Here is a 15,237-nt window from a genome sequence, read left to right as displayed (position 1 = left end):
CAGTCTGAAAGTGATTGACACATTGGCCCTTTTGCCCTAAATACACTTCAGTGTGTCTCTTAAATGCACACAATGGGGCTGGTGAGATGACTCAGTAGGAAAGAGCACACGACTGCTCTTCCGAAGGTCCGGAGTTCAAATCCCAGCAACCACATGGTGGCTCACAACCATCTGTAACAAGATCTGACGCCCTCCTCTGGAGTGTCTGAAGAAGCTACGGTGTACTTACATATAATAAATAAATAAATCTTAAAAAAATTTTAAAAAAATGCACACAATGCACACATAGAAACTAATACCTGAACACAAGTGAACTTGTGTTCAATTCTTGACGGGTTTTCAAGATTTATTTCTTTATTTCGCCTGTATGAATACTTTGCATGCCTAGCACGTGCAGAGGTCAAGAGAAGACATCGGATCCCTGAAGCTGGAGAAATGGCTAGCTGTGAGCCACCATGTGGGTGCTGGGACTGAACCTGGGTCCTCTCTGCAAGAGCAGCCAGTGCTCCTAACCACTGAGTCACTGAGCCATCTTTCCAGCCCCTCTACTGAGATTTTTTTTTAATCTGAATTTTATTTATGGTAGCAGTGTGTGTTTGAAGCATGTTAGTTCAGGCGCCAGCCCCTCTCCCACAGCATTTCTTTTGCAAGTGTTTCAATCAGCTTTGCTACGGAGCATCCATCCTCCCTGAACGGCTGGGGTTTGTCTGCTGTGTCCGTGGGATTACAGAAAGGTTCTGCATGTCTTTTCTGCCCATTGCAACCCACATGGTGTCTGTCTGTCCCTTGGCTGGGCTCACTCTTGATTACTTGGTTCAGGTGGCTTTGGCCATGTTTTTCCTCTCAGATCACGATTTCCATCTGTCTTACATACAAGCATCTACAAGGATCTAAATGGAGCCTGTGGGCATATCCTGTGCCTACGGTGTGGGCATCTGTTAGTGGTTTTCGACTAAACCAGTGATTGTTCCAATGAGGGTTATTTCCGCTGTGGTTTTTTCTTGTTTGTTTGGTTTGGTTTGGTTTTTCGAGACAGGGTTTCTCTGTGTTACAGCCCTTGCTGTCCTGGAACTCTCTGTGTAGACCAGGCTGACCTCAAACTCACAGAGATCCACCTGTCTCTGCCTCCTGAGTGTTGGGATTAAAGGTGTGAGCCACCACTGCCTGGCCAGATCTTTTCAAATGATGCGTGTGTGTGTGTGTGTGTGTGTGTGTGTGTGTGTGTGTGTGTGTGTGTTTTCTAGTTTGCTTTCCATCACTGTGGTAAACACTAACTAAAAGCACCTTGAGAAGGGAAAGGTCTGTTTCAGTTTCCCTCCATCACGGAAGGATGCTGAATTGGAAACTCAAGGCAGGATCTGAAGCCGAGGAACGCCACTTACTGGCTTGCTTCTGTGGCCGGCTCAGCTTCCTTATTACACAACTAGGACTACCTGCCCAAGGGTGGCACTGCACACGGTGGCTTATGTCTTCCCACGCATCCCACAGGTCCCCAGGCCAATCTGATGGAGGTCATTCCCTTCATTGACATTCCCTTTTCCCTAGTGACTCTAGCTTGTGTTGGGATGACAAAAACTCACCAGCACAGTGTGTGTGTGTAGTCAGTGTAAATGCATGCACATGTTTGTGTTCATGTGGGTGTGGGTGCATGTGTGTGGGCACGTGAACGTGTACATGAGGGCTCAACTTAACTGCCTTCTTCAGTCTCTCCCATTTTGTTTTGGGTTTTGTGGGTTTTTTGTTTTGGTGTTGTTGTTGTTGTTGTTGTTGTTTTGAGACAGGGTTTCTCTGTGTAGCTCTGTCTGTTCTGGAACTTACTCTGTAGACCAGGCAGACTGGCCTTGAACTCAGGGATCCTCCTGCCTCTGCCTCCCACTTTGTTTTGGAGACAGGGTCTCTCACTGAACATGGCTTGACTAGCCAGAGAGGTCAGGAAATCTCCCTGTCTCTACCTCCCCTCTTACAGGGCACACCACAGCGAGCTTTCACCTGGGTCCTGCTGATCCAAACTTAAGTCCTCGTGCACCGACTAAACCATCTCCCAAACCCTGCTTTTCTGGTTTTTGAGATATGTCCCTTTGTCACCCAGACCAGCCTTGGATTTTCAATCGTACTGACTCGGCCTCCCAAGAGCTGAGGCTATTAGGTATTGAGTCCATACCTGCTTGGCGATTTCTTCTGGTTTTGTTAATTGACTTTTGATCACAAGAAATAACTTTCTATAATGGTGGTGGTACACACCTTTAATCCCAGCACTCAGGAGGCAGAGGCAGGTGAATCTCTGAGTTCGAGGCCAGACTGGTCTATGGAGCAAGTCCCAGGGCTGCACACACAAAAACCCAAAATAAATAAGGAAGGAATTTTCTTTTTTTATTTGTTTTAAGGGCTCATTGTAGCCCAGGCTGTCCTCCAAATCATTATGTAGCCAAGGGTGACCTGAAACACCCTGATGTTTCTGCCTTCACCTCCCAAATGCCTTACATGTATGAAACAACTCACTCAGTTTAATGATGTACTGGGGGTTCAAAGCCAAGCCTTCTCGCATCCCAAGGCAAGTGTTCTACCAAGTCCCCTCCCTGACCAATCTCTTGTCATTTTATTTGTTTGTTTGTTTAGAGACAGGGTCTTACTTAGCCCATGTTGGCTTTGAATGTTCCATCCTCCTGCCTCCTCCTCCTCCTCCTCACTGGTGTGCAGCACTCCCAGTGCCCTAACCCTGCTAGGATATCGGTGGAGAGAAACTTGAGGGAGGAGAGCGTTAACTTGGCTATCCTCCCACAGTCTAGCATCGAGGGAAGCCAAGACAGGAGCTCGGAGGCAGGAGCGGAAGCAGAGGCCACAGAGGAGCTGCTTACTGCCCCTTGCTCTCTGTGGTTCGCTCAGCTATCTTCCTTACAAATCCCAAGCCCATCTGCTTAGGGATGCTGCCGCCCACAGTGTACTGGACCCTCCCATCTGAACCAGCAATCAAGAAAATATCCCACAGACATGCTCACGGAGGCCGTGCCTCAGCTGAGAGTCCCTCTCCATCTGTCTAGATTGACACCAACTGTGACTGACGCCCAGCTTATTTACTTATTTGTATCAATGTTGATTCGTATTTCCCAGAACAGAGTCTTATTTCTTTTAATACACAAACCTGTGTCTTTCCATATGGATTCTTGTTTGTTTGGTGGGTCATGGTTCTTTGCTAAGGATATTTAATTTGATCTTCCGTTTGTCTTAGATTCGGTCACAGGGATCCTCTCCAAGACACCTCCCTTTGGCACCTCCCTTTGGCCTTTGACATCTGCCCCTCCCCATCCCTGAGTATTCCCAAATCTTCTCTCTGTGTGTAGGTCTGTGTGTGTGTGTGTGTGTGTGTGTGTGTGCGTGCGTGCGTGTGTGTGTGTGTGTGGTGGTGGCACTGTCCACCTTTATTTTTTTTAAGCTATTTATTTATTTTTATGTGTATTTAGTGTTTTATCTGCCTGTATCTGTGCACCGAGTACATGCAGTGCCTGTGAAGACCAGAAGAGGGCGCTATGAGAGCTGGTGTTATTGAAGGTTCTCAGCAGTTCAGCTGGGTCCTCAAGAGCAGCAAGTGCTCTTAACCCCTTAACCTCCATCCCGCCTTGCTTTTTGAGATAGGGTCTGTCATTAGCTGGGAACTCTTAGCTGCCTGTCTGTCAGTCTGTCTCCTAGACATTCTATCTCTACCCCTTATAGCTGGGATTATAACAATGTATCACCCAGACAGGTTTTCCTCTGGGCCATCCTGCCAAACCTCTATTTGTTTACTTCCTAGATCACCTCTTTTTAAAATGAAGACGCTGAAGTGGGGTGCAGACCTGTAATTCCAGCACTTCAAAAACTGAGTTCAAGGCTAGTGGAAGATACATGGTAAAATTCTGTCTCAAGTTCAAGGCTACCCTGGTCTATGAAGCAATTTCAGGCCAGCCAGGGCTACATAATGACACCCTCTTTCAGTAGAAATAAATAAATAAATAATTTTTAAAAGCCAAATATAAATAAATAAATAAATAAATAAACGATGTTTAGGCAAAGAGGGACGGAATGACTCTTCTACATTTTCCTGATGATGCCTGGCAGGACAGGATTTGAATGCAGGCTACATGATTTGAATTCAGGTAGTATGATTTATAATCGAAAGTTTCTATTCTCAGCCTGTGCGCCGTGACCCCTTCAGGGTCAAATGACCATCTCACAGGGGTCACATACCAGATATGTTGCATGTCAGACATTTTTATTACAATTCATAACAGTGGCAAAATTACAGTTATGGGGTAGCAATGAATTAATCTACAGTTCGAGGTCACCACAACACAGGAATTGTACTAAAGTATCACAGCGTTCAGAAGGCTGAGACCCACTGGTTTAGACAATATTTCATTATGTACCCCACGCTGGCCTGGAACTCACTATGTAGCTCAGGCCACAAACTCACAGCCATCCTGCCTCAGCTCAGCCTCCTGAATGCTGGGATCACAGACTGGTAGACCACGTGCAGCTCAGATCTACACTCTTAACCACGACCCTCTGGCCGACAGGCAGTGCGGGTGGTCAACAGTCCCACCTTCCCTCCTGCCCACTCGTAATTTCTTTGTAACGTGTATTTACTTATTTTGTCTGTAAGGCACACAAGTGGGGGTCAGAGGACAGGCGATTATTTTCCCCACTATATGGGCTTCACGGACGAACTGAAGTTCTCAGGCTGGGTATCAAGAACCTTTTACCCAATGATCCATCATGACAGCTTTTTTTTCTTTTCTTTTCTTTTTCTTTTTCTTTTTTCTTTCTTTCTTTTTTTTTTTTTTTTTTTTTTTTTTTTTTTTTTTTTTTTTTAGACAAGGTCTTGCTTTCTAACCTTGGCTGTCCTAGAACTTGCTGTGTAAGAATAGGTTGTCCTTAGCTCCGTTTTGAAAAACAAACAAACAAAACAAAACAAAAAACTTGAAAGATGAAAGAGGTGGACGAAAGTCAGTTAACTCACTATACAAAGTAACTAAATCTTTATTGACACCTTCCTGTGCCAGACAGAACACATAGAAAGGCCAGAGGTGAGACACTGTCCTGGAGTTGTTCACAGTCTCCTAAGAAAGACAAGCGACCCGACTCCCGCACAGATGCCCCCGCAAGCACCGTGCTCGGAGGATGGATCCATTGTCTACCTGCCTGGTCATCTTCCAGCCTGGTCAGGAAAACGTGAAGAGGAGGCTTGCTGTGGACTCTCCCCCTCTCTCAGCCAGTAGACGTCTCTTCCCTCTATCCTGGTCACCATCAGGGGGAATGCTGTGGCCGCATCAAAAAAAAAAAAAAAAAAGGGCCACCCCAGCGGAATCTTTACAACAGTGGACTGTTTCCTGAAGCTGCAAACCAGTGCAGTTGGAACTGGGGATGCTGAAGGATGGGGGCGGAGCCAGTCCAGTCAAGTGAGAAATGGAAAGAGTTGGTACCACGGGGCCAGGGAAACAAAGTGAGATGGACGTTTCGCGATGAGATGTTCACAGCATCGCGCCAGCAACCACAGTCAACAGAGCTGCAGACAACCAGGGCCCTAGAGTGCCAGAGCCTCCTTTAGCTGGAATTTGGGCCCCACCTTTTCCCGGATACGTCTCCTTATTGCTGCGGTCTTGGTGGCCCGCAGCACCTCCATGGCCCGCAGCACCTCCACTCGACGACGCCCCTTCTTCCTGTATGACTTCGCGGTCCATTTCATGGGGAGAAATGTGGCTGGCTTGGGCCGTGGTAGGCTTGATGGTGGAGGTGGTCGTGGTTGGGGCTGCTGTAGAGGTCGTGCTGGAGGAGTTCTGGGCCCGATTGGATGGGGCTGCGGTGGTTGGAGGGGGCAGCAGGACTAGGGGTGGGATTCGAGGGGAAAAATAGGTCTTGTTGCGAAGATCAGAGTTACAGCGGGGGCCTTGACAGCAGGAGCCGCTGAGTGTGAACCCTGGACCTGTCACCCCATCCCGGGTGCAGGTCTCGTCCTGGACGCAGCCTCGGACAGGTAAGGACACGGTCACATTGGCTGCAAGAGAGAGACACAGAAAGGTCTATCATTGGACAGATAGGGGTTGGCATAGCCCAAATAAAGTTTAGGGACTTCTGGAAAAAAGACAGGAGCAGTGAAGCCTGAGATGAAACAGAAGTGCACTCATGTGTCTGAACATCTCAACTCTGGTCCCACTTTCTGCAAAGCATCTGCCCATGATGGACTGTATTTCTGTAAAGGGATGGACTGTATTTGAGAAGGGTGGAATCCAAACTCCAGATTTGTCTTGGAACAAAGGCTTTAACAGAGATGCATCTATGAGCAAAACCCAAACATCCGTTGCTTTTGCCTCTCTCAGCTCCCTGCTAAGTTTAGTCTTAAAAGTTCCTGAGAAACACCTGGTGCTAAAAGGAATTGAAAAACTCCACTTGCCATGGTACCAACCTCTCACTGGGGGATTCTAGGCAGGGGCGCTACCACTGAGCCACACCCCCAGCCCCTCACTGGGGGATTCTAGGCAGGGGCTCTACCACTGAACGTATGTCTCCAGCTCTGAACTACATTCTGTAATATTGTGGAACAAATGGGACACCTAAGTTTTCAGGGTTCAAACCGGATTTCCCAAGACATACAGGCAAAAAGCTTGTAAGTTTAAACCCAAGTTTTAGTTCATGGTCTTCCATTCTGTATCCTGCAGTAGTCTTCTATAGATGTGTTCTCTCTCTCTCTCTCTCTCTCTCTCTCTCTCTCTCTCTCTCTCTCTCTCTCTCTCTCTCTCTCTCTCTCTCCTTTCCTCCCTCTCCCTCCCTCCCTCCACCACGGAAGTATATACGTAGACTATAGTCTATAGCATACATTTCCCATGATGCTGTAGGACAAGGTAAGTTAAAAGCAGTTCCCAGTATTTGGGGTGGAGGGAGGGCAGAAGGGCGACCCTTTAGGTGAAGCGCTCCCCCTAGGACAGCTACCACAACTTCTAGAGGCCTCAAGCTCCTTCGGGGGGGGGGGCCTGGCTCACCTGCCGTCAAGGTGACGTTACCATCGAAGCAGCCCTTGTAGACACGGCCACTGGCGTTGTAGCAGTTCACGACCGGTGGCATGGAGCCCTGGCACTTCTCGCGGCTCAGACCCACACAGCTGTAGCACTCTGCACCGTTAGGCCCATATGCACTCTCATTGCCTGCAGGGGGTGTGGGGGAGCAGAAACAGAAAAGGAAGGGTCAAGAAGGTGAGAACAGTCTCCTCAGGAAGCGAGGGCAGGAAGATCGCAAGTTCAAGGCCAGCCTGTCCTGCCAAGAGATCTAGACAACCACTGCTCAACGGGCCATCTGTACCTGTGACTCCATCCCCTTATCTCCTAGTCCCTCCCCCAGTATGGACCTGAGGTACAGATATCATTGATGTCTGCAGTCTTCAACCCCGCCACCCCCTTATCTCACTTAGCTGACTTTAGCTCCCAGCCCTAGTGTGGCTCCGACCGCGACCGACCTGCAGGGTTGAGGCCTCGCAAAGTGAGGTTGAGTTTGGCGTTGCATCGGTCCTCGGAGCACTGCTGTAGTTGAAAGAAGGCCAGGAGCCCGTGAAGGTCCAGTCCGCGGTCGTTCTTGCCCGGGATTCCGGAACCGCAGCCCCGCACCGCCACAGAGAACTGCCCGTGGACTGCGGAGGAAAAGGGGTGGGGTCAGAGCAGCCAGGGACAGTGGGCGGAGCTTTGAATGAACAATACTCCTGGATGGTCTGGCCTGGGTCAACAGGTGGGGATTTCAAAGAGGGCAGATCTATGGGTAGAGAGCTACCGGTGGAGGGAGGGTGGTGTGGTCAAAGAGAAGAGCTTCAAAGAGTACAGTCCGAAGAGAACAGGCTGATGAACAAACGCGACAGCCTGGAGAGCCGAGCTCAAACTGAAGCCTCAATGAGTACGTCAAAAGGGGGAGGAGCCTCAGAAAGTAGCTTCGGAAGGATCCAGTTAAGAGACTGGAAGAAAAAAGGTTTAAAAGAAAAGGCTAGGAGACCAACCTGGTGGTACAAGCCTGCAATCCTAGCTACTGAGGAGGCTGAGGCCGTGGGGGCTGGAGTTCCAGTCTAGCTTGTACTGCATAAGGAGACCCTGCCTCCAGCAAAGGCGGACCTGATGGTACAAGCCACCAGGTGACTCAGGAGGCTGAAGGAGGAGACTCACAACCAAAAAGGCCTGCCTGAACTTCATAGTAAGTTCAAGGGCCGAACTGAGCTATTCAGTAAGACCCTGTCTCGACATACAAACTTAAAGGGGGCTGAGGATCCAGCTTGGTGTGGAGTGTTATCCGGCATGTTGTGTGCTGGGCCTGAGTTCAGACCACAACTTCACACAGATGCGTAGAGAGGAGGCCCTGTATCTGACTTGGGGGAAGGCGGGATTCCTGAGTAAGGGGTCTGGAAACGTACAGGCTCTAAGGGTGGAGTCTAACTAGGAACCTCGGTGATCCCTTTCAAAGGACTCGTCTCCACTAAATAATAATCTGTGTTGGTGGGTAAGCACTCCTGCGGGGAGTGAGGGAAAGTGGTAAAGATGTCCGTCCTGTACAGGTTGCGACTATCAGAGCACGCCAATCCCCCCCACACACACACACACACACTGCCCCCTACTCTCCGCCTTCTGTCTGCCTAAGCCCGTAGAAAGAAGGAGGACTCTGTGCAGCAGGGTCTCAGTGAGGGCTGAAAGGGAAAGGCGTGGCCAGAATCTGAAAGGTCCCTAAGGAGGCGGAGTCACACTGGAGGAATAGGGAAGGGGTAGTCAGGGACCACCAGGTGGGTAGCACTTACTGGTCTCCACCGCCCCCACAGCCTCGGTACAGACGTCCACCCCGGGACCACATTTGACTGTCTTCATCCTGTGCGGAGAGCATCCATTGTCTGCCTTCTGCACGCAGCTGTAGCACTCAAGGGCTTGCGCTCCTGCGGGTGAGGGCCGGGAAGAACCCAATGTTGTTAAAACCTTCTCCCCACAAAGACAACTGGGAAAGAGGTCTTTTCCAGTGGCCTCTGTCTCGGGGGTGAGATGATTCTACTGTGCATCCAGAACAGCAGCAGAAGCCCTCCCACAAGTTTCGGGGTGCAGGACACACTGACACTTTTCCTTCTACCCCTTGAGCCTGCATCGGGAGCTTTCCCCTCTCCTGGCTGCCTTGGCCCCTATCTTAGGGTGGGAGAGGGGTGCCTCTCTCAGTTGCCTACTCAGTGTGGGAGAACTTCCTTACAGCCCCTCTGCCCAGGGCAGGGGCAGCTGAACTGCCTTTGGCTGTGTTCAACTTTTCTTAAAAGACTTTCTGGGAAGAGATGGGGAATTATCTTCCTTAGGGGCCCCGACTCTACCTTCCTGGCAACACACCCACCTTCACACAGAAGTAGCGGCAGCAGCAGCAGCCATCCGGTGGTCCACATCACTGGCTGTGTATCTCCTCTCCTGGCGGCTTCCATAGCTGTGTCCTGCTCTCTCCGCGTTCCCCCTGGGTGTGCCACCTTCCAACCCGGGCCCTCTTACCTGAGCCTCAGATGAGTAACCTACCCTGGGGCAACCCAGGCCTTGCCCAACCAGGCCAACTCAGCGTCCGCTGTGGGGCGGGCCCGCCTCTAGGTGCGTCACCCACAGGGAGAGCGGCCCCTGCCCTGTGTCCTTGCCAAAGAGGGAAAAGGCGGGAGTAGAGGTTCCCTCCAGTCCCCTGGATAAAAGTATGTGTGGATCTCAGAGGCAGAGGGAGTACCGGGGCTCAAAGAGAGACAGGGGCATTCAGGGTCTGCTAGGGTCCTGAGCTTATGTGATGCGCCTGCCTGCCTGCCTGCCTTCGCCTGGGGATTGGAGACCCTGAGGCAGAACCACTGCCTGTCTTCACAGAGCTCTCAGACTGGTGGCAGATACAGATATTAATTAAATAATTGGGAAAACTGTTATTTACCAGTCAGGCATAGTGACTCATGCCTGTAATCACAGCGCTCATGGAGCTGAGGCAGGAGGATCGCCATGAGTTTGAGGCACGGTGATTCCAAGGCCTCACTGAACTACAGAAAGAGATCTTATCTCAAAAAGCCAAACAACTCAGTTATAACTTGCAAGAGATTAAGGCTCTGGAGGAGTATGCATAAAGAGCTACAAGCAGAGTTGGAACTGAGAAGTGAGTGGACTTTTCAATATGGTTAAGTTGGGAAATAATACCAGGTATCTATGGAGAGGTGATGAAAACGATATATAGAATCAAACTACATTGCATACATGGCTGAAAGTCTCAAAGAATGAATAAAAATTGAAAACAAGTCTTGAACACCTATTATGTGCTGGGCACTGCAATAAGTCCTTTAAGTTTAAAAGAAAAAAAAAAAGTGACTGGAGAGCAAAGGTAGTGCCCTAGGGGTCAGCAGTGGAGCCCCTGCCTAGAACCTCCCAGGGAGGGGCTGGGGGTGTGGCTCAGTGGTAGAGCCCTTGCCTAGAATCCCCCAGTGAGGGGCTGGTAGAGCCCCTGCCTAGAATCCCCCAGTGAGGGGACTGGGGGTGTGGCTCAGTGGTAGAGCCCCTGCCTAGAATCCCCCAGTGAGGGGACTGGGGGTGTGGCTCAGTGGTAGATCTCTTGCTTAGCATTCATGAGTTCTGGGATTCAATCTGATAGCCATGGTAACTGTGACATGAACGGTAATGATCCCCAAGAATTCCCCCAGTGAGAGATCAGATTGTACTTAAGGATTAGTTGTAGAGCACTCACCTAGCATGAATGAAGCCCTGGGTTCCACCCCCAATATAAATAAATAAATAAATAAATACAAATGGAAAAACCAAGAGTGGTCCCTTCACCCCATGCACTATTGCTCAGCAATGGAAAGGTTCAGTGGGTGGTATATACAGCTACGTAGATGGATCTTTAAAATGGTGACTCAAAGAGACCAGAACTAAGGCAACGCATAGTGTGACTTTGTTCATATGGAGTTCTGAAGTGGGCTGGTTTAGAAAATGAACAAAGGTTCCCTCTGAGAGAGTCTTATCCCAGAGGGCTCCTCTTCCATCTCCATCTAGGGAGGGTGGCCTTGTGTGTGCCTGTGACATACAGAACTGCTGAGCTGTGTACTTAGGAACTCCACTGGATGCATGTTATTCTCCAAGAAAAGCACGTGGAAGCCGAGCCTGGGCCTGGTGGCACAGTCCTACAGTCTTAGCACACAGGCCGAGACAGGCTGAAGTGAGATCGTTCCACACATGAAAACACTTGTCTCCAAACCTGAGGACTGGAGTTGGATTCCTGGGACCCACATCGTAGAAAGAGGAAAGCAAAAATTGATTCCCAAAAGGTATCTCCTGCCTTCCACATATCTGCAGCACAACATATCCTCTAAATAATGAGTAATACATGCAACGAGAGAGAATCACAGACCCTACACAATGAGCCTGTAGAAAAACCAAGAGTGGTAAGAACAAGAATGGGGGAGGGGTGGGGGAGGGAGAGCTGGGTATAACGGCTCATGCTTAAAATAGCAGACTCAGGCTCGGACAGTAGGGATTGATGGCATTGAGTCTGAAGCCAGCCTGGGCTACATAGTGAGACCCTACTTCACACTCCTCTCCAGGCTTCACAAAGGACACAGGAAGACTGGAGCCACTGAGCCATTTTCCAAATGAGAAAGGAAAGTTTGGTGGCTTGCCTGGCATGAATGAAGCCCGGCTTCTATCCCCAGAACTGCTGGGGGATGTGGGGGGAAATGAATACATTGGAAGTGGAGGCAGGAGGATGTAAAGCTTTTCCTCAGTCCCATAGGAAATTTGAGGCTAGCCTGGGCTTTATGAGATCCTGTCTGGGGTGTGGGGACGCAGAGAGGAGGCGAAGGGAACCAGCCAGTAACTGTCAGGGTCGTCCTTGTTAATGTAGGAGCCATGGGGTTTGTAGTGGGCGTAAATAATCTCACAGCACCCTGACCGAGGCCAGGGTCACCTGTGACCATGAATGATCTATGCAAAAGCAAGACCACCCGTATGACTCTGCCAGTACACAGGAACAAACAAGATCATCACACCAATCATGCTGTGACTCCACAAGCCCACATTCTGGTAAGCCGCTCAGGTTATTATGTTACTAAGTTATGTTACTAAGTTATTTAGTTACTGTTTAAGCATAGCTTTGCTCTTCCTCCTCATAAATCAGATTCATGAAGACTCTAACTCTGTCCTTATTCTGCGACAGGATCCAGTGCAGAGCAAATCCTCCCCACTTCCTGGAACTGCCCCCCAAACCACCACACTGGAGTCCTTATCTTTACAAATGTGTCTCTCTAGCCAGGAGTGGAATCTAATCCAGCCTGGAATCCCAGCACGTGGAAAATTTAAGATATAAAGCAAGTTCTAGGTCAGCCTGGGCTACATGAGACACTGGAGAGAGAGAGAGAGAAAAAAAAAAAAAGATTTCCAAAACATTTTTAAGAGGAAGAACTAGCAGGGATTACTGATGAATCAAATGGGAGGGAAGCCTAAAGGTGTGGCCCAGCTTCATGGAGATCAGCAGTACAGAGCCTGCCTAGAATCCATTAAGAGGCTGGGGTGTGGCTCAGCGGTAGAACCCCTGCCTAGAATCCCCCAGTGAGGGCTAGAGGTGTAGCTCAATGGTAGAGCCCCTGTCTAGAATCCCCCAGTGAGGGGCTGGGGGCATGGTTCAGTGATGGCGCGTGCTCCTGCCTAGAATCCCCCAGTGAGGGGCTGGGGTGTGGTTCAGTGGTAGATCCCCTGCCTAGAATCCCCCAGTGAAGGACTAGGGGCGTGGCTAAGTGGTAGAGCCCTTGCTTAGCATTCATGAATTCCTGGGTTCAATCTGATAACCATGGTAACCATGACATGAATGGTAATGATACCCAAGAATCGAGCATTTGCTTTGTGTTAGAAACTATTTGGAGCAGGAGCCTGTGTGTTTCTCATCGGTGCTTTCCCCAAAGGTGAGGAATGTTCCTGTTGTCATGAAAGACAAGCTCTGTGCTCAGCACTTCTTAGGCCACAACAGTTCTGCAAAGGGAAGATGGAGCCCGTTTCACAGAAGAGGAAATCGAGGCTGGGAGAAGCTTGGGAGTAGCAGAAGTGGGATGTGAGCTCAGCTGTTTCCAAAGGCCTTTAATGACATTCTCAGAGTCTCTTCTGGGCTTTGCTGTTTTGTTTATTTGGTTACTCAGTTTTATTTTATTTTATTTTTTCATTTGTTTTGTGGTGAAAGGTTGTTTTGTTTTGTTTGTTGACAGTACCGAGTATGAAACCCCAGGTCTCCCACATACTTGGTAAATGCTCTACCCTGAAGTACAGCACCAGATTTCTTTTTACCTGTTTGTGTGTGTACATGGGCATGTATGTGTGTGTGTATGTGTGTGTGTATATATATAAGCATAGCTTTGCTTGTGTATATGTGTGTGTGCATGTGTATGTATACATATGTATGTATGTTTGTGTATGTGTGTATGCATGTCTGTATATTGTGTATACAAGTATGTTTGTGTTGTGTATGTGTGTATGTGTATGCATATGTGTGTATGTATGTGTATATATATATTGTATATATGTATGTGTGAATGTATGTGTATGTATGTATATGTGTGTATGTATGTGTGAATGTATGTGTATGTATGTATATGTGTGAATGTATGTGTATGTATGTATATGCGTGTATGTATGTGTATATATAGTATATATGTATGTGTGAATGTATGTGTATGTTTGTATATGTGTGTATGTGTATGTGTATGTGTGTATATGTGTGTATGTATATGTATGTATATGTGTATATGTATGTGTATGTGTGTATATGTGTGTATGTATATATATGTATGTATATGTGTGTATATGTGTGTATACATATGTATGTGTGTCTACATGTGTGTATGTGTATGTATGTGTGTGCATGCACATGAAGCATACATGCACACACCTTTCCGCAGGTGAACACACCCACGCTCATACTGTGGAGGTCAGAGGGGATGTCCAGTGTCCTGTTCCATATCACTCTCCACCTTATTCTTATTAGACAGAGTCTCCCGATGAATCTAGAATGAGGACGGTGGCCAGCAAGCCCTAACATCTTCCTCCTTCTACCTCTCCAAACTGAGGTCCCAGATGTGTGTGGGAATCACCTGGCTCTGTGCCTCCATGCCCTCCATGTGTTTAATGGAGAACTTAATGGTAGACTTACTTCACAGGCTGCTCTGGGACCCGTGTCAGATGATGTGAAAAGCTTCAAGCATAACTTTCACAACTCATAACTAGCATAGCTTCAGCCTTAGCTTCATAACTTAGACTGTGATCATATTGGCTAATGTTTATATTGATTATTGATAGTTCCTAGGTCCTTGGCTCTGGCTGCCTCCTAGGCAGGATGTTGTGGCATGATGTAAGCCCATAATCCCAGCACTCAGAAGGCTGAAGTAAGAGAATCATATGTTCAAGGCCAGTCTGGGCTACAATGGTGGACCTTCGAGATTGATTAGAGGGTAAAAGTGCTCACCACCAAGGCTGACAACCTGAGTTTGGTCCCCAAGACCCACATCATGGGAGAGAACACATTGTCCTCTGACGTCCACATGTGCCCAGATGTGCACACAATAATAAACAAGAGGGCACTTTTTAAAAAGAGAGAGAATATACCAGTCTTTTTATAAGCAGCCTCTTCAGACAGGTGCACAGTAGCCACTCCTCAGAGGAGGAAACTGAGTCCCGGAGAGAAAGCCACTCTTCTCCACAGGCCAGTGGAGGGGCCTGGTCAGCCCCAACTGGCCAGATTGGTGACTATGGTAGTGAAGAGCAGCTGTGTTCAGAGAGATCTCTGCTGCCCAGCCCCTGCCCAGCACCCCTGTTCCCAACAATGACAAGCACCCCAGTCACTTAGGTGGGGTTACCTGTCATCCAGGGAAGACTCAGAGAGAGAAAGTGAGTGATTCTTGTGATGTCATTCAAAACTGGCTCCAGCTGCCCTGCCTCTACCTCAGGATCCCAGCCCTACATCTTTGCTGTGTGACCCTCAATAGATGTTCTTCCCTCTCTGAGACTCCAAGGAATCTTTTAAAAGGATTTTTTTTTTCCTTACACAGGGTCCTACTATACAGACAGCCCTGCTGGCCCTGGAACTCATTATGTAGACCAAGCTGGCCTTGAACACACAGAGATCTGCCTGGCTCTGCCTCCCGAGTGGTGGAATTAAAGATGTGCACCACCAAGCCTGGCTCAAAGTGTCCTTTTTATTGTCAAGGGAAAGGGTGGTACA

At 48.7% G+C, this 15,237-nt stretch overlaps 1 protein-coding gene and 1 long non-coding RNA gene across 2 annotated transcripts; one reads left to right on the top strand and one right to left on the bottom strand.

The window, feature by feature from the left end:
• Window positions 1-4,982: 4,982 nt before the first annotated feature.
• Window positions 4,983-9,499, bottom strand: Lypd3 (LY6/PLAUR domain containing 3). Its single transcript, XM_021219781.1, has 5 exons — window positions 9,364-9,499; window positions 8,795-8,926; window positions 7,481-7,651; window positions 7,011-7,172; window positions 4,983-6,028 (listed from the first exon to the last, which is right to left on the bottom strand). The coding sequence occupies exons 1-5, from the start codon at window positions 9,446-9,448 to the stop codon at window positions 5,505-5,507; spliced, it is 1,074 nt and encodes a 357-aa protein (XP_021075440.1). The 5' UTR covers window positions 9,449-9,499; the 3' UTR covers window positions 4,983-5,504.
• Window positions 8,165-15,029, top strand: LOC110337039. Its single transcript, XR_002381237.1, has 5 exons — window positions 8,165-8,199; window positions 8,827-8,932; window positions 9,329-9,605; window positions 12,002-12,056; window positions 14,316-15,029. It is a non-coding gene; the product is annotated as an uncharacterized LOC110337039 (long non-coding RNA).
• Window positions 15,030-15,237: the final 208 nt, after the last annotated feature.

The sequence above is a fragment of the Mus pahari genome, chromosome 19 (genome assembly GCF_900095145.1).
Source record: "Mus pahari chromosome 19, PAHARI_EIJ_v1.1, whole genome shotgun sequence".
In the NCBI taxonomy this organism is placed as follows: domain Eukaryota; kingdom Metazoa; phylum Chordata; class Mammalia; order Rodentia; family Muridae; genus Mus; species Mus pahari.
The sequence above is the reverse complement of the archived record's forward strand: the minus strand, read 5'-3'. Positions and strand labels throughout refer to the sequence as shown.

What these genes read in the sequence shown, in the direction of transcription:
- Lypd3 (XM_021219781.1), bottom strand. Translation starts at nt 9,448, where the DNA reads ATGGAAGCCGCCAGGAGAGGAGATACACAGCCAGTGATGTGGACCACC. An exon ending in TGTGGGGGCGGTGGAGACCA is followed by an intron (nt 7,652 to 8,794) that starts GTAAGTGCTACC and finishes TTTCCTCCGCAG; the next exon opens with TCCACGGGCAGTTCTCTGTG. An exon ending in TAACGTCACCTTGACGGCAG is followed by an intron (nt 6,029 to 7,010) that starts GTGAGCCAGGCC and finishes TCTCTCTTGCAG; the next exon opens with CCAATGTGACCGTGTCCTTA.